At 37.0% G+C, this 21,608-nt stretch overlaps 2 protein-coding genes across 2 annotated transcripts in view; one reads left to right on the forward strand and one right to left on the reverse strand.

Annotated features, from left to right (window-relative positions):
- The window catches only part of SLC25A40 (solute carrier family 25, member 40), a 20,857-nt gene extending 14,158 nt beyond the window's left edge, over positions 1-6,699 (forward strand). The window contains exons 9-10 of the mRNA XM_009572216.1: positions 764-844; positions 6,584-6,699. Of these exons, the coding sequence (XP_009570511.1) occupies positions 764-844; positions 6,584-6,699 (197 nt within the window). The remainder of the gene's footprint in view (positions 1-763; positions 845-6,583) is intronic.
- A 3,726-nt stretch (positions 6,700-10,425) lies between these two features.
- Positions 10,426-21,608, reverse strand: part of RUNDC3B (RUN domain containing 3B) — a gene marked incomplete at its 5' end in the record, with an annotated part of 29,580 nt that continues 18,397 nt past the window's right edge. Inside the window, 3 exons of the mRNA XM_009572218.1 lie at positions 10,426-10,868; positions 13,342-13,457; positions 13,831-13,977. Coding sequence (XP_009570513.1) covers positions 10,723-10,868; positions 13,342-13,457; positions 13,831-13,977 — 409 coding nt within the window. The remainder of the gene's footprint in view (positions 10,869-13,341; positions 13,458-13,830; positions 13,978-21,608) is intronic.

The raw sequence follows: 21,608 nt of genomic DNA on the forward strand, positions 1-21,608 counted from the left end.
TATTCTATGAAACTGTTTTAACTTTCATCTAGAAAAAAATGTCTTAGCCACTTTCGTATTACAGATCAATGAAAACAGCATGTGCAGAGTGAAATAGCACAAAAAAAATTCCTCCGTTTCAAACAGTTGCCTATGTCTGCAATGCAGATTGCTTCTTGATGCTGCTGCAGTTAGGTTGCTTATGGTATGTGATTTAGCTCTACAAGGGACTGTGATCCACATCTCCTAGACCTATACTTTCTTAAACTAACATAAATTTAGGGGGGATTTGATTTTTGTAAACTTAGATGTAAGGTGTAGTGTCCTAGCTTAATTATTATATTCATTCTTATGATATCAAGTCTCAAAACTTACCTTTAGATTCAGTTTATCATAAAGGCAAGTTCTTGGTTAAAAATCTGAATTGTGATGATCTTTTAGCTGCATGTATAAAGTGACATGGAGAAGGACTGGCTCATTTGAAAGCTAGATGACTTTTTTCAACTGTATCAGTTACTCTAGTAAGGAATATTGTCTCTGTTCATATGTCTTACTCCAGGCGTTACTACAGGTTTTTCAATGTCATGCTGTTTTAACTTGAGTATTGTATGAATTTGCATACTGTATGAATTTACCATCCTGTATAAATAGTATGGATAAAATTAACATAAAATTAATTAAACCTAATAATTACATCTGAAGTGCCTGTCTCTGATTTCTAAAACTATTTTTCTGTGGCATTGTATATATTGCTTAATTCACTGTTTTCTTGTACTATATTGAGTTCCACAGAGGGACTGTACATCAACCTGGGCACTTATGAGGAAAATTGTCGCTAAAAATGGGATTACTGGATTATTTGCTGGTAAATCTTTTGATATCTTTCTAAAAAAACTCAGACTAGAGAGAAAGTTTTTTAATCGGTAACAAGTGATTATAGATTTTAATGTGCGTAAATTATATAATATTTCCATCTCTGTGAACACTCTTAGTTATGGAATAGTTTGTATATATAAAGCAACAGACATGCATACATACAGAGAGAATTTTGGTAGTCTCTTCACAAGTTACTAAGCTACAGCTGACCAAGATGGACACGATTTATTTAAAAAATAGAGGGAATGGGCTTGACAAATACGGCTGTATTGGCAGTTAAAAACAGTGGGAAAAGATTCAGTTCAGGAAATAGGTTTTTTAAAATTTAAATAATTTGTTGATTTCTTCAACTGTAATGCTTGAGTTTTTCAGAAAGAATTGTTACAAGGGAAATCTAATGGATTGTAGGTTTGGAGGCTACAGTATGGAGGTGTTTCTAGACTGAGAAAGTTTCTTAGATGGAGTTTTTAGTCCAGTGCTAAAAATTTCCAAACCGTCAGTACTGTTGTAGCACCTGTGTTTAGGAATAGCCATCCTAATTTTTCTTCTTCGTCTCGTACTAGTTTCTATACTCAACTTTTTGGTTCTTTCTGTCTCAGAAACAGAACTTAAGCTTCAGTGGTATTTTTCTGTCTCCTTTCTTAGTCTTTGAAGAAGATGCATTATTGAGAAACCAAGAAGTCTGAGTATGGAATAGATATTTTGAAGTAGAATTCACATAATAAAATACTGTTATTGGCCTGTGGAATACTAGGCTCAGGATAGTTCTCATCTATCCTACGATGCAGTCATTTTAAGTTGGACTTCAATGCAGTTTTTTACAGAGGACTGGAAGATATGGCAATTATATTAGTATTTGTTTGTTTGCTAGATGGGAATAATTATGTCAAATACTGTATAATATCTGGGACATTCAAGGTCATGCAACAACTATTCCCCAAGAATTTTTCCCTTTAAATTTTCTATCAAACTAGAAACATTATTTAAAATCTTTGTTAAATTTTTATGTTTAAACTGATGGAGAAATGCAATCTTGACAATTTAATGAATTATGAATGAGTCAAAGAGTTTTCAAATTTTACTTGTACATTATCTCATGTGTACTCACACAAGTGTACACATCTTACATGACTTCCTTACTCTCACTGAACCTATCGAGGGACCATTGCTGCCCAGCTGTGTCCAGCGTTCAGCACATCAGTACATAGGTTAGCATGTAGCTCGTGCTGTTTCAGTTCCGTTGAGCCATTCGGTAAGACAGAATATCACTGTTAAGACCCCACTTAGCTGTGTGATTCCTTGCTGTATTTTATTTTTCTTCTTGCATGGACTGTCTTAAAGACTGTCTCTTAGTCTTTTTGATAGCTTTGGCAAAGATCACTTTTTAGCCCTGAATGCAGTAGTTATTTCTACTGCTGACCAGCACAGATGTATCCCTGAGCATCATAAGATATCTTGGCCATTTAAACCCTGCATATTTATAGAACAGAAAAGAAACCCCCAGGAATACCTTCTGGTGTCTTTTTCAAATCCTGGCAACTCTCTGAAACCAGTGAGCCCTACCTAATCGTATGACCTAATCCTTGGTACTAATTCAAAGCCTCCAGCAACGAAGCTAAAAAAAAGAAATACTATTCCTCCTTATTTTCATCATTATGGCTCAATTGTAAGAGGACTTTCTGGCATCAAGAGTGATCATAGAAGCTCCTGAGACCTCCTGAGACTTACAAGTGTCTTTTCCACTGCATAACCAAACTGCCCTGGCCAGAACAGGGACTTTGTGAGCTGGCAAGTGTGACATAAGAGACAAGAAAAACGACATTCCAGCATTGGAGCAAAAGTTCCTCACTGTTCCCTCATCCTGAAACTGAAGATTTCTTTTAATTCTTAAGATCTTTCAGAGAATGTTCCACTTCTGTAGTTACCAAAAAGGATTGACTCCCTTATGAGATAATCACCAGTCCTTCCAGTAATTCACGTGGATTTAGCCAGATCCCAGAATATTCTCTTGGAGAATGACATGGAAATTTTTTCACAGATTTGTAGATATTTGGCAGCAGCTGTCATGGATCCTGCTAGATTTGTCAGAGGTTTCTACTTGGCATGCTCTGTCAAGCAAAACAGGAAGAAAAGATAGGGTTTGCCAGAAACTGGGGTTCTTGCATTCTTGTCCGACGCGTCCTAAGTAGCCACAGAAAGCAAGTTGTGTTTCTAGTTGCCAATCTGGTAACTAAAACCAAAAGTATTTTGATAGTTTAGCTACATGCTGCTCTCCCCACCCTAATTTTCTCTCTGCAACTACCAGATACTCTTTACCCCATATGCACAGGAACTTCTCCAATAACTAAACTGAATGGCTCTGTACCCTGGGAGAACTTTGTGGTGAATTACTGTGGGCACAACTAGTTTTTAGGACAACCTGCAAGATGGAGCTGGAACAGGCATTGCTGTCCTAATGGGAAGGTTTTCTTGGCTGTAAAGCTTAGCATGCCTGCGGAATTCAGGTTTTAGTGGAAAATTTGTCTTTCTGTAAAAACATTATTGAAATAAAAAATTTATCAAGTCTTCACTTCTTAAAGATTTTTGTACAATTTTTAGATCATTTGGTGTTGTATCTACTGTCCCTCAAGAAATACAGTATGGCAGCTCTGTAGCAAAGCAGAGCCCTAGACCAGACTATTCTCAAACTTCTGTCTCTAGAACAGTGACAGTATCAGACTACAGCTGCTAACATCTCTTCCATGGAGCTACGAACGTTCTGTCAGCCATCCTGAAGATGCCATTGGGAGGTGCCTGTTATTCTTCTGGTGGTTGCAATACCCTCTTTTTCTTCTCATTTCTTTCTCTTTTACATTAGAGTAGATCCCTGCAGCTTACTAAACATCACAGCAGGTATCTTGAGTTCTTGAGACACAAAGAACTCTACATCATATCATTTGTCCCTCTTCAGTCTCTCAATACATTATTTCTTCTTTCTCTGAGAGTCTACTTCAAGCTCTACTTCAAGCGGAAATGTTTGTGTTCTGAATGGAGGGCATTTTTACAGTAGATTGGTCTATGCCTCGTTATTTCATAGAGGAATGGGGGTGTTGGGGCCTAATTTGAAGGGGGGAGGCCGAAAGTTTTCATCCGTGGGTTCAAAAGCAGTAGTATGTGACTACGGAGCCATTTGAGAAAGAAGCTGTTATGTTCCTTTAGCTCTTCTAGATGTTTATTTTTGTACCTTATAGAAAGTCATATTTTATATCTTACCTTCCAAAATACTTGTGGTTTGCTGTGGTTCATCACCATTATCAAGTCTGTCTTGATAACAACAGAGTGTTTAGCAAGATGTCTGCAGTCATTTCAGCCTATATCAAATGAAATAGAGCATTTTTTTCTGGAGGATGGCTTGGTTTGAGGTTCTTAGTTCCTCCAACCTACCTATAACTAAACATTCTTCCACCATTCAAAGAAATGCATTTCATGGTGAATGCTTATAAGTTTTGCTTCAGTCCACAATTCATATCCAAATAAATATGAATGTGGAGGTTACTGTGTTACATTTTGGGAGCGCACATGTATGCTGTGCTGTGATTATCAGTTAATGTAGTTCTTTGAGACCTGCCATCCACAAGTGCACTCGCTATCTACCTTCTTTCCCTTTCCTGTATTGTGGCTGAATGGGAATTAAGAGGAAACACAGGCGGTGGTAGGCATTTCCCACTCTGCATACCTGAGTATGCACAAAGGCAGTTTGGGATTGCCACCACATGTGACAGGAACTGAGAGAATAAGAGTTTCCACCCTCACATGACAGTGCAAATGGATATTCACAGTGTGAATGTTCAAGCTGATTACACATCCTCAAGAATTCTAATTACTGGTTCATATCTTTTTGTGAAGAATTACTAATATTCATTAAACAAAAGCAAATCTTTACCTGGCGGTGAAAATTTGCCTTTGTTGAATATGTACATTCAGGTAGTTCTCTCAATAATTTACTAGCCTAAGTATCACCAGACTAAAACAGTATCACTTCATAACTAAACTGTTTTTAAAGTGTTTTCCTTTTGAATATCCTGCTTTCTGTGTATGGCAACTGGAGACTGAAAAGTCAACCTTGAATGTATATAAAATGCTCATAGTCACAAAGTGCTCTTGACTTCCTGTGTGTCCATCTCAGGATGCTCATCTCCCTAAGCTTTCCTACTTCCCTGGTACTTGTCGTTCAGCTCCCCCCATGCCCTTCTCCCAGGCTGTAGGGGAAGAGATTCCCATGTCTTTCTATCTTCAGCAAGTCTACCTGATGGGTGAGGCTGCTGTTGTCCTGTTCTCTTGAATGGCTGGGGCAATATTCTCTTGTTGCTATGCACAAAAGTCCTTTGTAATGCACACCTGTTGTCATGTGTGACTCTGGCAGCCTAAGGAGGAAATGACAAGATACTGAGATTAAAATGGTATTGCGCTAAAAGCCTATAGTAGTTCATACTTAAATGAACAACTGCAAGAGACATTCCAAACCCAAGATACTTACCAGTGTTGACAGCACTGCATTGGTTCATTGGGGTTCCCTGTGTGAATGGCTACACCGTTGGTTAAGACTTGCAAGACTTGTTTGTATTCGCTGAAAGAGATTAAATTGCTTTACTTGCTGTACAGTGATGGCATGATGGGTGACAGGCTTTGCATGTTTCAGAGCACTGATGCCAGCAGAATGCATGACACTATAAAGTATAAATATTATCAGATATTTTGTGTGGAATGTAGTTCATAGATTAGGATACCTACATTTAGGTCTTGACATGTGAGTAACCGAGCGTAGAGACATTCTCTTGATCAGCCACTATCTCAGTTCAGTCGCCTACAAGTAGGTGAGATGACTTGGGGATATTCTGCCTGGCTTCCTGCTACTGTTCCAAAGGGACACAAGTTTTCCATAGGTCATGCGCCATCTCCACTAGCTGTATGCAGACATCTTTGCATTTCAAGTGGAAGTAGTTTGGGCTGTATGTAGACAAGTGGATTCAGCCTTATTTTCCTACCTCTAGGTAAGCTGAATCGCCTTCTAACTCCACTGACAAGATCATAGTTGATTGTAATGGGAGACATTTAATGCCTAAATTCTATCGTTTTTACATGTGACCAGGATCCTTCCATTTTAGTAAATTTAGTGCTGTAGGTCTTAGGAGATAATGGCGGGATCACGCTTTTTACTTAGTTGTCTTGAAGGGCTGAGACACATACCAATGGCAGAGGGTACAGCCCAGCATGGTACTTGAGCTGTTTCCTCTCTAACTTTATCCATTTCAGGATTCAGGGCTTCCTGAACCTCTTGTTGTCCCACCTGAGAGGTCACAAGCTTCTGCTTGTCCCACACGAGGAGTAAGTGTGCCCTCCCCTAAGTGTCAATGCACACAGACTGCCCCCAGGGCCACCTCTTCTGTGCTGGAGCAAAGTAGCCCTGCAGCTCAAGGTGCTCCCCCTCCGTGGGGAGACAGAAAGGGCAGAGACACAACGGCCTTGGGGCAGGCAGGCCACACAGGGTGGCACAGGTCAGCGCATAAGGTTGTTACAATGGTAATACCTACAGACAGTAATTTCAGTATTTAGAGGAATGTGAACAGGTACAATCCCAGTTCTACACTGATATACTATGGTATCAATATATTGTGACCGCTAAATGATACTATGGCACTTCAGTCTGAAAAAAAATGATAGTGAATACTTTCCTTTCTCTTCTGGGCAGGTATCGTTCCACGGCTGTTTAAAGTTGCTCCTGCTTGTGCCATAATGATCAGCACGTATGAATACGGAAAGTCTTTCTTTTCTCATTTAAATGAAAAAATGAGCCAATGTCCTTAATTCTCCTTCATCCGATTGTGTGAAGTCAAAATATATGAAGTATGTTGTGCCAAATTTGAATCTGTCAAGGCATTTTCTAGAATTTCCAGTGAATTTCTGCCATTACATTTGGTAATTAAATACAACTTCATTTTTAACTGTTTCACAAAGGATAAATTCACTTTTTTCTTAAGACTAAGAAAATACACATGATCCTCAAACTATCATTGAAGATTTTGTGACTTCTCTTGCAGCTAAAGAGAAAAAAGGAAAGAAAGGAGAAGAGGGGAAAAAAAAAAAAAACAAAGAGGTGCTCTGGCTGTTCTTCAGTGATGGTTAAAAGGGGAAAAAAATTGAGGCTGGGCAGAGCAATGAAGAATAACCACTGCCACTGTGTTAATTTTCAGTCTGACTAAAGATTGTTGTTGGATTTAAAATGATGTTTAGAAAATATTTTGGGCTTCCACTGGTATGATATGATTATTCCTCCATAAGGAGGTTGATATAGAATGAATTCAATAAACGCTTATTTATTCTTGCTTAATATATGTTTAATTCTGTGCATGTTTGTTATTTTCAGCTCTATATTTTGTGTAAATGCGTATTATAAAATAGTCTTCGGCTTCTTCTCAGGTTTATTTAAAATGAAAATGCTTTAGTCAAACTGGAGAGAGCACATTGTGCTCATTAGAAACCCAGAGAGCATGGCGAATGCATGGATAGCTGCTGCAGTGGCTTTTTAGTTTAAGGTAATACTCTAAGAAATTAAAGCACACCCAGGCACTGAAGACAACTGCCTGTACAGGTGTTCTGGAGGAACGCCCCCTCGCATGTGTTTGGGAGGTGCAAGCTGTCACTGTCACCAAGCTCCAAGGCAGGGCCAGGCTGCCTGCCACAGAGCATTCCCCCTACACAGTTTGTACGGCGTCACCTGGTTTTGAAGGCCAAGTTTGCTGGCATAAACAGAGCTGGTTCCATGCCAGTTTGACTCAGACATGCATCTACCTGAAGGCAAGAGCACACCATTTAGTTTACTACTATAGACGCAGCCATTGTCACGCCAGCTACCGTGTGCTGTGCGCACGTGGAATGAACACTTGCAGCATCTCCCTTGCCCATAGGCACTTGGCTTACTGAATCAGAGCTTCCTCTGTATGATTTTTTTTTTTTAATTATTTTTTAACTACCCTCACTATATTCCTTCTTTGATATTTTCAAATAAAGAGGTTGAATTTTATTTTTTGTGTATTTTAATGAGGGGGGGTGCTGGTACAAAAGCAACTCGGTAGTCAGATCATTAAGACACCAACTTTTGGGTGTGCTTTACCCAAGAAACAGACTTCAGTCCTATTCTACTATGAAGAAAGTATCCCAGCATGTGTTTGGCCTTGGTGAAAATCCATCACACACTGAAAAATGCTCTAGTTGTAAAGACATTAGGTACAAAGTTACAGCATACGGTGCAGGCAAGAGGCACTGCCATAGGAGATATTTGACACTGTTCCCCCATTGTGATTTTCAAAGTAATTTTACATTACAACCTCAAAATAAAGCCTAAGAGAAAGAAAGTAGTAACAGCAGATTTTGGACCACATTGAATGAAATACAGCAACAAAACCAAAGTCTCCCTGTTTTGCAAGAAAATAATTTGCTATGAGCTCAGTAATACTGTAATTTGCCGAATGGTCTTATTTTATCCTGTATGATTAAAACAGAGACAAAAACTAGTAATTAACGATGATACAAAATGTTTAATTTACATGCAACAGTTATGGAACGTCAAGGCAACAAAACATACAGTTTTGGCATTTTTTCAATTTTTTTGAAAAATGATTAATGTTTAGAACTGAGAAAGACACACATAACTGATTTCCCATGCACAAAATGACACCCAGAAACTCACAGTGGTGTCAGACTACATAAAAGACTTCAGTTAAATGACTGAATTTCACACCAGTAGCTCCAAGAAAAGAGCCATCAGCAAACATGACTGAAGATCATGATTATAGCTCCCTCCAAAATACTGATGTAGTGGGATGTAGAAGTGTGTAACAGCAAACAAGACTGATTAAATCACTGTACCTTGATGTAGAATGTTAACTTGTGGAATCTGGATTCCCTCGCTGTATTTGTAGTAAAAATGCATCTCTAGTTTACAAATTAGTATTTAATTATGTTACTCAACAGCCATGAAAGAACAGGTGCTTAATGTGATAACAAAAAAAACCAGTTACATGAAGTAATGGACATTCTGACAGGCTATGAAGGGATTTAATGGTCAGAGTTTATTACAGAGAAATTAACTGGGTGGGTACATGAGGGCTTGAAAGACAAGGTCTGGTGGATTTTGCTAAGCTGCTTTAAAAATCTGCATCAAAATGGTCTCAGTAGTTGTTTACCCTGCCATGGATGCAGTAACCTCCAGGACTAGAGTTGAGGAGAGGTATCTTGAACCTCCCCTAGCTAAATCCAACAGTGCATTGAGTTCCAGAGATGCGTAGCCTCATGCTTACAAAGGCTAAACATTTCCTGCAGTTTTCAGTAAAGGTAAGAATGAATCCTCTTTCTTTCAAGCCCACCCTAAAATGACCAGATTATAGTAGTAGTGCCAAGGTACCATTACAAGAGAAGAATCAACTAAAACCATACAGAGTGTAGTGACATACTGTAAACACCTAACAGTAAGCAATAATTAAAAATCTGTCTTGTATTGCAGCTACTCGTGTAAACAATTTATGAAACTTCTTTGGCACAAAAAAGCATTTTCCCTAGCACTTATAAATACAAGGTACTTACATGCATTTAAGTTTTGTTTAAAAAGTTACTAATCATACTGATAAGCATTACCTTGATTAGCAAAATTGTATCTTACAAAGAATTAAGAATATAGTTTGCAATTCAAAAACTAATTTGCAAACTTTGAAACTGTAGGGTAATCTGGAAAGTTAGTTTAATTTAAAAAAAAAGTCTCCCTTTTTTTTTTCTTTTCCTATCAGTAATTTAAATCAATGGCAAGTAATCTGAGAAAACTGACTTAAATAAGTTCTGCTGTATTACCTAATCAAGAAAAATACCTATTGCACTAGTACAGGAATGAGAAAAAACATGGGAATACTGTCTTACATTGTCTTTGTTTCCCCTTTTTCACTTTCCTTGGGATCTTGCCAGTAAACACACAATGCGAGCTTCCCAAGGTGCTAACCCCACCATCCTTAGTCCCTACCTTTCCAGCAAGGCCAATAAACAAAGAAATTTCTCATACAATGTTTGATTATCTGTAACTCAGGTCACTCAAAAGCATTCAGTGAGTTTCCTCAACATTTACAAATTGCTAAGTATGCTTGATTTAGATGATCAACTTACATTTGTTATTCACATGCAACTTCAAGAATTAGTAATAGTGTTTCAGTGTGATTCTTCAGTGCGATTCAGACATCTCCTAAGTGCCATGATACTAACAGGAATGCAAAAATCTAACATTGAGTCAACTTGAGAAGAGCTGTTGATAGGTTAAATATGCTATTTGAGGTCCTATGCAACATACACAGATGAAAAGCTGGATTTTTAGGTAAAATATTTGCCTACAAAGACTGGCATTAAGGATTCCCTGTCTGTTCTGCAAGAGTTGATAGATATTTAAAGCACTGCAGAGAAGTGCACCGTGGCTAGAGTAGGGCCAGGCCATTGCAAGCAGAAACAAAGGTCATGGCAGTTAAGTAGGGGACTGATTTCCAACTGATTCCAACTGATTTCCAACCATTTCATTTTAAAAATCAGTCATAAGCATCAGATTATATGACCTGTACCTGACCAAGGACTTTAAATAATTCAAGACTAAAATAGAAAATCTGAAAAGTCCTCTGGGGGGAAAAAAAGTTTGAGTGAAAACTGACAGAATTTGTGAATTTTCAAGCAGGTAACCATGAAAAGAAAAAATAAAGCAGCTTATTTTTTAACTTAGAACTAGCAGTCTTCATTGCAAGTAATTTTATGGAACATAAACCAAAGGCATACAACACAAAGCTCTTCCTTCTTGTGCGTATCTCAAGATGGTGTTAAGCCTGGACTTGTCATCTCTGTTGTGGGACTTGCAAGATATTCACTTGATTTCAGACTTGTGAGAGATTTGTAGCTTGCTACTGAAGTAAGAGAGCCACAAAGACCAAGCAACGATGGAGTGTCTTCCTTCCCTGTTAAGAAAAACAAGAATTAAGCTAATCATTTTTAGAGCACAAGATGACTTGACCACAAAAAAATGAATAGAAAAAACTGTTTCATCTACACTACTATGAATTACATATTACTGCTTCAGCACGTGCATACATCATAAATGCAATTAGGAAGACACGTAATTTATGCCATACCTTCCCTGTCCGGGTGATAAACAGATCCCTACCTGTGCATTACAGGCTAGGCTGTAGTCGGTCTCCTACAGAGGGAGATTCAGAGCCTCCACTGACTACTAATTCAAGTTACTAATTCAAGCACCGGTTTTAGTTGAGTACATTATATATAAATGGAAGTGACGTTACTAATACAACATCAGTACCAGAGATCTAATTTTGCATCCCTCAGAAAGGAGTAGAATTAACTGGAATCAGGATACGTTTCTTTAAAAATAAACACGTTTTGTTTTTTAAACCTTGGTAATTTGAAGTACATTAGGCTCTGACCACTAAAAAAAGCCCTACAGTGCAAAAGTGGCAGTGCAAGTATCTGCCCCGTCTTCCAAATACACTTGACAGTTAACATGAAACATACCTATCGGTGTAAGACTGCATTGGACAATTTTTCTATTTATTTTGTGTCTTCCCTTCTCAGAATATCTGTTCAAGTTATTTTGTGCCAACTCCGCTAATAAATTACGCTATAAAGAATTTGATCTACCAGCATCTCCCTATTTCATCCTCCTGGCTCACCTGCAGAATAGAAAAGATCACCTTAAACTAGAGATTAAAATCAAGTTAAAAAGGTCACAGGCACAAGATTTTATTGATAAGCCAGTCTACGAGAATTTTTAAAGATCACGTCTATAAAGTAGCATTTCTTAAAATTGTGTCTCCTCTTCCCGACAGAAGAGTTTTATTCTCATGAGAAGGATGTAAGAAAAAAAACAAACAACCCAAACCGTGCCCTGCCTAACAATTCATTATGAAAAAAAATAAGTGAGGTGTAGTTCTCTTGCATCATTTATGGTTCTTATTAGCAGTTTCCAGTAGATTTTAGGTCTCACCTCTACTGAGCTTTTTTCAAGTGACTGAATAGCTTTCCCTAAAGAATGAACTAGACTATCTCTTTTTAAAAGTCTTCACTTTTAGAAAAATCTGTATTCCCATAAAAACTACCCTTTAAAGACTGCATTCAATTTGAAGACATAAAATACACAAAGAGCAGTGTAACACTGTTTGGGCACAGCCCTTGATTTCGACAAGTTTGAAGCTAAAAATCTGACTACATGAGTGGGCCTAACAGTAATGTGAAAGTTTACTACTTCTAACTTTTTAATTAAAACTGCCATACTGGGAGTTAGACCAGAGGTATTTGAACAGCAAGATCACATGCTGTGTCTTACAAAATTATTTTAAAGCTTAGGTACTGATGAACCTCAGTAATTTAGAAGAGAGATGTTATGCTACCTTTAAAGACAGAGTCTTGAAATCAAAACCTAAGCTATTCTTATCAGTGGTTTTGCCACACTTTAATTTACAGAAGATAAAACAAAGCATAACTTCAAACAATTAATATTGAAAAAACCCAGCTGAAAGTAGATCTGCACAAGAACTCTCTTCATAATAGCCATGCTGATTCTATTTCACTTTCTTTAAGCTAACTTGAAATAATTTAGATTTTAAGAGTGTTTACAGTTTTAAAAAAAGTTCTAAATTTTACATCCTTGATATTTTAAAACCAAGAAATTTTACAGTTATGAACTACTAAGCTCTGTATTGTCAAGTCTATTTAAAGTTAACATTTGATGAGATATAAAAAGGATTTTTTAATAGCAATTTACATTCTGTACCCAAAATACTACTATTTAGGAAGTCTTCCAGCATTTTTCTGCTTTTCATAATTCCCCACAAGATGGAGCAGCTAGACTTTGATAAGCATATAGATTTTGAAAAGGGGGGTGTGTGTGTATGTTACATTTATATACTAGCATGGTTCATATCATTTTCCTCTCTCTATTTTAACAGAAACACTGTCGGGCTGCATCTCCACAGATAAATGTTGAATGCAAGATGTAAGAATGACAGTGGTAGTTGCAAATCCAGTGCCATTAATCTTTCTTTTAAGAAACAAAAAAGCAAACTTAAAGAACTCAGAAGATTTGAGTTAGTTATAGCAGAAAGATGACAGAAGATCCTCCTTGTAGCTCAGCTGTCTCTGGTTCTGTGATGGAGAAGGAAGATATGGAACATATTTGAAGCTTAGCTTTAAATACAGCATGAAATCTTACAATTACTGGGGGGGTGGGGTGGGCATCTTCTTAAATCCAAACTTATTTGAAGTATAGTCCTTAGGGAAACTGAAACAATTTGCATAACAATGAAAAATACGCTGTTTAATGCATATTTTGTTCACACTGAAAATTCATCTCACAGGGACTGAAGATCAGAGCTATGAAGAACAAAATAAAATGAAGCCATTAGACTGGCTCTGTACCTTCATTTAACAAGTTCATTCCGTCCTGCTTCCCATCCTGTGAGTGACCTGGATCCAGAGAGGACTGAGAAAGACTAACTTCTGCTGAAAGTTGGTCCAGACTTTGAAAACTTTTCCTGCAAAGCAAGTAATATTTAATAGTAACACGTTGAAAGATCTAACTAGATATCTTCAATTCTCCTTAAAAAGTTTTCTAAATAAAACTAGGCAGTTAATCTTTTTTCTCTTAAACACTCTATTTTTTGTTTGTATGTTTCCTAAAACACTGTTTTTTCCTAAAGCAATGTTTTCCTTTTTTTTTTCCTAATTAATCCAAAGGAAGGAAATTTTTATGGCAAGTGAGAGAAATTGTTTTTTTCTGCCAGCTGATCCTTGTACATTGTAACACGTAATTCCAATAGGGCACATTTCAGAGTATGCTAAGGGAAATGTATAATTTTGAGTTTCCCTGTTCCTCTAAAGGTGAATCAAAATAAATATTCAACTTACTCATCCCATTGTTGATTGTGCTTTCTATAGAGTAGAGTGTCCAAGGCAACAGCATTGACATCCAGAGCTCCTGGGGAAGGCCACTGATTGGTGAGGTGAGTAGTTAATTCTTGTCTTGATCTCAAGTCATTATTCTTTAGCACAGTCCTATGAATACAAAAGAGCAGTAAATCTCAGTCTATTAAATGCAATTCCTTAAGGTACAGAAAGAAAACCAAGACAAATAGTCCTGAGCAAGTTGATGTTCTACTTCAAGTGACCAACAGATTGCCATTTTCATAAAGCATCTTAAACTGTTCATTTTTCCTAGGGTAAGAAAACTGAGAAACCTATTGAGACGTGTTTAGGAACAGAAAAAAGTTGAAATTAGAATCTTTCTGCAAAAGCAATAAAAACCCCCTGCATTCTAAAGTTTCTTTCTGCCAGCTTGATGGTAATTAACAGGCCAACTATTTTGCAAACCAACTATGGGTACATGATGTCCTTTCTGCCCCAATTTTTTTTTGTAGTTTGAACACCCCACCCTGACCCCCCCACCCCCGCAATACTTTTGCAGGATGAACTAAAAATTCCATTATATGCTTCCAGGTAAAATATAACACATAGTTATTCTGTTTTCTACCACCTTACAGTTCCTAGTAATTTATGGTTTTAAATGGCAGAAAACGTATTAACTGAGTACCTTACATGTTCAAATTAGTTTTGCCTCATATTCCCATGAAGCAGACCAGTGTTCTAAAATTCTGGAAATGAGGAAGCTAATATACCAATATTGGAAATCATCTGCCAAAAGTCATACAGAAATAAGGAAAGTACATGGTTCTTCAGGCTCCAAGACAAGATCGGCCTTTTTCCAATAGTACAAGGCAACTCCAATCTACCCTTATACTGCTGTAGAATAACTCTAGAAACAAAAGTAATATTGCTTGTTAACACATAAATCCTCCAATCCATTAAATACTAGGCAATAGTAAAATGCTGCTTTACAAGAAGTTTGACTATCTGTGGCCTGAAGCAAATAGCTAATGTTAACGTATCTCGACACTGAAATACTCAGGAGTTCAAAGCCAAATGCCATGTTATTATCTGAAATGCCAAACTGCATAGCAAATTAAATAACTATTCATGGTACACCTACATTTATGTGAATTCACAAATAACATTGTCAACAGGTTTATTTTTACAGTGCAGTTTTTATTTTGGTGGTATCTGAACTGTTTAGACAAGAACCTCAGTAAGGGCACGTAATGCCACCCAAAGAACCAAAATTTCCCACAAAACAAGGTAAGACAATAGCAAGTTCAGTAAGGAATTTTTAGTAGCCAAGTTTGAGAGAGGAGACAGATGCACAGCTATTTTGCAAGAGAAGGTGGTGAAGCACCACAGTGAGCAAAACTATTTTCAGGAAACTTTTCTCAAGATGACGAATTCCCCCAGCGTTCATGCAAGTAAACAATCAACTTTTCTACCCTGGGATCTCCCCCCCCACCCTCCTCTCTAAGGGGTCTCTAGGAATAACCACTTTGATAACCGAAAGCTCTCAATAATTTCAAATATCTTGTATAGTATTCACTTCCCCATGTAATTCCCCTAATGCCATGGGGTACATTGAGCATTAAACAGGTCTGTTAAAGGCTTGTTGATTTGAGGAAACTGAAACACTGACCTAGCAAGTTTTTGTGACATTAGCCAGTTACACTACATCACCTCCTTATTCAGAAGGACTTCTTGTATATTTTCATAGAAGTTTTGTAAACAGGACACAGTTTGTATTAGCAACTATGCACATAGTAACTAAATGCAAATTCATACACATATAACATGTACATTTAAATTCCCATTTGGACAACTCCTGCATGTTATCACCACACAACTCAGCAGCAGTGTTAAGTTATTATTAAATAAACATGCTGAGCAAAGACGACAAAACCACACATCTACAGACAAGTTGCTAATAGCGGAATTTTGGCATTTTACATAGCTTTCTATATTAAGGCTTTTTCCACAAATCTTTATGCTATAGTAACCTGAAATTTCACCCTTTGTGTGGACAAAGAAATTCTGAAACAAAGCCTAGCCAAAATGCTCCAGGGATTTTAGCATAACAACATTTAAAGACAGTTCCAGTAGATCACCCCATGGTTAGGAAGAAAACCAGGCATCAGGTAGGATACAGAAGTATCCTACAGTAGGATACAGAAGTAACTATTCCCTTTTAAAACTTTCATGCTTTTATTTTGAATCTTTAAAAATATGTAAAATTCACTTTGAATATATAAAATCAGTCCAAACACAGTATTCAGTATATATAAAATAGTAGTATAAACAATAGGAAGTTAGACACAATATTCACAGCAGGTGCTGGTAGTTACCACCTATTTTTTCATCCTGGTAGATTATTTAGCTGTTCGCTGTCTTGCAGCCATTTTTAAAGTATCATGAAATTCCACTGCAGCAAAGACTTATTAAAAGGCACTGCTTGCAAACAGCAATTCTCTCAAGATAAACAAAGGCAGTATCAATTTATGCATATTAACCAGACTTATTTTAATCTGCACAGAATCATAGAATCATTTAGGTTGGAAAAGACCCTTAAGATCATCGAGTCCAACTGTAAACCTAACACTGCCAAGTCCGCCACTAAACCGTGTCCCTAAGCACCATGTCTACACAGCATACATCATCCTCAAACTCTTAATCACCATGAGGCAAAAATGATCCTGCTACAAATATTCAAAAACAGGAAGAGGAAAAGAAATGGAGACAAAAGCGTTTACTATAGAAAGGAGTTAAAAAGGAAGGAAACATGATCAAGTTTTAATGAAAAAACATAAAAATTTCAAAAGACTCAATGTGAAAAAATGCTGCGCAAGATTATTGAGTGCTGTCCTACTCTTGGTCAGACAAGAGGAGCTCTTTCTAGAAGTTAAGAGCTCTCAAAAGACAATAATTTATTTTATCCAAGGCAGATTGAATTTGTACAGTAGCACTCTTGTTCCTCAGAATGCAGACATTGTAACAAGTGCTGGCCAACTCTAGGCTGCAATACTGCAGGGTTTGAAGTAGGACTTTTCTTAATGATCACAACGAGTGCAATGAAAATTATGAGCTTTCCTCTATATATGTACTGTCAGGCTGCTTAACCAAAAGAAGAATATTACTATTAAAACTTATTTATCTGCTAGTATAGCAAGATAAGTTTGGCACATAAAAGCTTTCAGAGGAAAAACTAGAATGAAGTCTTCATAGAGCAAAAATAAGAAATGAAGAATTGGTGGAGAGGTACAAATGGCAAATAGGGATATTTGTGAAATTTAGAAGTTTCACAAAATATTCAAGAATAAAATGTAAAATTAGTATTTTCTGTTTGTCCTGGTTTCGGCTGGGATAGGGTTAAATTTCTTCCTAGTGCTGTGTTTTGGATTTAGTATGAGGAGAATGTTGATAACACACTGATGTTTTCAGTTGTTGCTAAGTACCCTCCTAGTCCAAGGACAGCTCCCATGCCTACTGACTGAGCTAGGTACACAAGATGGGAGGGAACATAATCAGGACAGCCAGCCCAGCTGGCTAATGGGGTATTCCATACCATGTGACATCATGCTCAGTATATGAATGGTAGGCGTGATCCAGGAAGTACCGATCGCTACCTGGTTATCGGTCAGTGCGGGTGGTGAGCAATTGCATTGTGCATCACTTATTTTGTATATTTTATCATTATCATTATTATTCTCCCTTTTCTGTTTTATTAAACTGTCTTTATCTCAACTCACGAGTTTTTCTCACTCTTACCCTTCCGATTCTCTCCCTGTCCCACTGGGCGGGGGGGAGTGAGTGAGCGGCTGCGTGGTATTTGGCTGCCTGCCAGGTTAAACCACGACACTGTTATTTACATGCACATTAAAAAAAAAAGGAACTACTGAACTCTTTGGGCCTTGACTGGGAAATATTTCTAAAGTGTTACCAAAAGTTCACACAAAAATAATGTAATGTAATATATAAGCTTCTATATAAAATGCTGGTCTGTAGTAAAACATACCAAACTGGAATGGCCTGTGTAGAAACAGATTTCGTTCTACTGCTTCTGTTGCTGAGAACGAACCACTGTCGAGAAACACCAACTGAAAACCAGAATGACCTGAATGCCTGAAGACCAAGACTCAAAGCCTAGATTTTACGAAGGATATTACATCATAACTTACAAGCATAACTTATATGGAACAAAATCCATAATACATAATACATCATAAGAATAACACTGAAGATCACAAGTATGCAGTTCTATTTTAAAATAAAATTCAATAAAATATTGTTCTATTGGTTTTGTAGCTGTGATGATTTAAGGGTCATGCAAGATAAGGTAGATAATATGTTATGCCATTTAATACAGGAGTAAAAGCAAGGATGTTCCAAAAAGGGAATGTGGAGAAGTGTGGAGTCGGGAGTTTCGGCCAAGGTAAGATAGGACTTCATCCTGTGCGCTGAGAACTAGCAGACGCGCACATACGCCTGGGATGCTGCTTGCAGTCACCCCGAGGTGGGAAATGTGAAAGCTAAAGAAGAATTGAATAAAGCAGAAGAGGTGGTCTAATGAGCCCCAGCTGATTCAAGAGCTGAAACAGCTGAAGGGGATTGTGAGCAGTCATGTGGATCGTTGCTGGAAGGAAGGGAGACTGTTTTTTCTTAGTATATAAGAGAGACGAATCAGGTGATGAGGAGGAAGAGAGACAGCGAGAGATAGTGAGAGAGACAGTGGGACTGCCCTGTTATGATAAAGGATATATTTTAATAAATGATTCTGTGCATGTATATGTGAGGGTCTGTGCAATCATACACCACAAGGGAAGAGGAAAAGTAAGAGAGACAAAAGGGTTTACTGTAGAGAGAAGTTAAAAAAGAAGGAAATACGGTCAAGTTTGAGTGAAAACAAGCAAACGAGCATATACCACAAGCTGTTAACTCCTTTTTTTTAGTCTGGAAATCGAAAACTTGAAAGCCAAAAAGAAGATAAAAACAATGGCTTCTAAATGTAATAATCTCAGCAAGGTAGTTGGTACATGTGGATCTTAATAAGAGACTGTATGATAACTTTTTGAATGAAAGAAAGGCAGTGTGTGAGATATGGCTGAATAGGGTATCCTGAACTAACATGGTGAGACTGCGGAATGTAGAAAGTTTTGCGTAGAGTAGGGAGAATATGTAAGAATTTATTATGAGAGGAGGGGGGTTAAACTGATTTATGGTACATCACCTAATCTAGGCATGAAAAAATTCTGGTTGTCTGAAAGCCTGTGAACTTCTTCGCCCCCATCCACTAACTGGCATCTTCTTTACCTACCATCGCCATCTCTTTATAATCATGTTGGCAAAAGGTAGCAGAAGCTCTCTTTTGTGATCTGCAGAAATAAACCCATTATTTTTCTCCTGCTCTCAACATTTGTGCCCTGAGCAGTCCTCACCCCAACAAATATTTTTACAGGATAACTTCACATCATGTTTAAAGTTCTGAAAAACGTTACAAAAATCAAGAAATACTGAAGAGATGGCAGGCAGAGAGAGAATATTTCTAATTCCTTTAGAAGTAATTGCTGAATTGCTATTTTCATACTGAAAAGTGGTGAGGCAAACCCAGCAAAACGCTTGTTGGCATTTATTACAGCAGAGATGCATTGATGATGCTGGAGACAGAACGTGTTTTCCAAGAATTGCTTTTAAAATGATCAAATATTCTTTGTATTACTTCACAGCATAGATTTTTCCATAATACACATATATAAGAGGAGTATAATATACACAGTCTCACCATGTTAGCCCAGGATATCCTGTTTAAGTTACGACATTTAAATTGTGGTGTTTTTTTTTTTTTTTAATGTCTATAAAAAGAAAAACTCCATACAAATTCAAAATACTATTGCAATTAATAACTTCTTAGGAAAAACAAGCTGCAAAAGAGATGAGAACATAATCTTAATACTAGAATATATCATTAAAAACTAACAAATATTTGGCTTACATTTATATTTTTTGTTCTCTGCATCAGGAACCACTATTTAAATTAAGCTCCTCTTAGAAAACAATGAAAAGTATTCAGTAAAACCATCCTGCTAATGAATTCTTGACTATTACAAAAGAATACTGATGATTCATTAACTAATCAACACTAATATATTCCCAAGTTAGGAATAAGTATCTGCTTGAAGTGCAAATACATATGCTCCCTCCAGGCCTGTAAATTTACTTACTTTTATTCAAGAATAATAGCAACAGCCAGAGTATTAACATCAGGTTTATACAGCTATTCCCAGAAACATCTCTGCATGTTTTTGACTTTCAGTTCTTTAATTGTGTATTTAAGAAGTAGGGAAAAGTGAGATTAGTGAAGTCTTCTAATAAACATCCTTCTCCACTAGTGTTCACTGGCCCTGTCTTTGTCAGGTACTCCCCAGAATATTTACTTGCTGATTTCCTCAACTTTTATTATTTTGAGATGTTTATCTCATGATTTATTATTTTGAGATTATTTATTAAGCACAAGCTGAATATCATTATGTATGATACACATACAATAATAAAATGCAATCGACAAAATTCTGCTCATTTCAATCCCTGCTCCACAGTATGCTGCCCTTTCAGTTGTTCTGGTACAATCACGTAGGAGCTACTCTGAAAATGGATCATTGAAATGGTCATATTTTTAATTTTTATTTTTAAAGAAGTTTGTTTTTTTCTGTTAATTTAATTCATAAGGTAACCCCACAAACAGTTCTGTTTACACTAGCAGCTCAGCTACCTCCCAAAAGGATAAGAAATTACTCCTTTGAATTAACACATCTAAGACTTCTGCATCTTGAAAGTGTGACCTGACTTGATTTGCTCATTCAGAGTCAGGGATGGCGACAAAAGACAACCTGTACGTGGGATTCCTGCATGCAAACAGAAATTATGTAAAAAAGTTATTATCTTTGGTCACTTACTATACTGTAACTATATTACCTCTGGGAATTTAAAAATAAATACATAAATAAAAATTAATATCAAGTTTAGGCCAAGCTAATATAGAAAAGCCTTATCTTGGTAACCACATAAAATTTCTGGTCTCATTTCAGCTAGTTTGGATGTCCAAATTCCCCTGGATCAAATCCAAATTCATGCCATTGGAAGCCTATTCTGAAAGACCTATTTACACATATTTTTTGTTTAATAAACAAAAAGTCAGTTCTGTTTCCAACTATACCTATGAAAAACCAGTAATTTCTTACCTGCAAGTTTAATTTCTCCAAATCCAGAAAATGCCAGTCCAGTTGGCAATTTGCCCTCCTACCAGCAGATGAAGACAGGAAATAAACCAAACAGACTAATTCCCTAAGAAAGGGAATTATATCAGATGAGTGCTCCAGTTCAAGAACTACCTGAGTAGTGAAAAGTAAAAATGAAAATAAAAGCTTAAAAAAAAACCAAAACATTTGAATAAGAAAGAACAAGCTTTAAAAACCTTTATTTAGGACAGGAAATATGGAATGCAAACTCAAATTGATAGCATACATGAATATAACTAAAATCTGTAAGAGCAACTCTAAAATAAAAGGGAACTTTCAAATTGTCAGTACTGTAGCAAGACAGTGAGCTGTCTGGACTGGTATGTCATTGGACTTTGAGAAATTAGATCAGCAGGTATGAAAATGAGTTACTTACCAGTAGATTTTGATGCTGCAATATATCACCTCTCTCAGGTTTGTGCCCTGTGCACAGACATAGTATTCCCCAAATTAGATGCCAGA

The sequence above is a fragment of the Fulmarus glacialis genome, unplaced genomic scaffold (genome assembly GCF_000690835.1).
Source record: "Fulmarus glacialis isolate BGI_N327 unplaced genomic scaffold, ASM69083v1 scaffold34642, whole genome shotgun sequence".
Classification (NCBI taxonomy): domain Eukaryota; kingdom Metazoa; phylum Chordata; class Aves; order Procellariiformes; family Procellariidae; genus Fulmarus; species Fulmarus glacialis.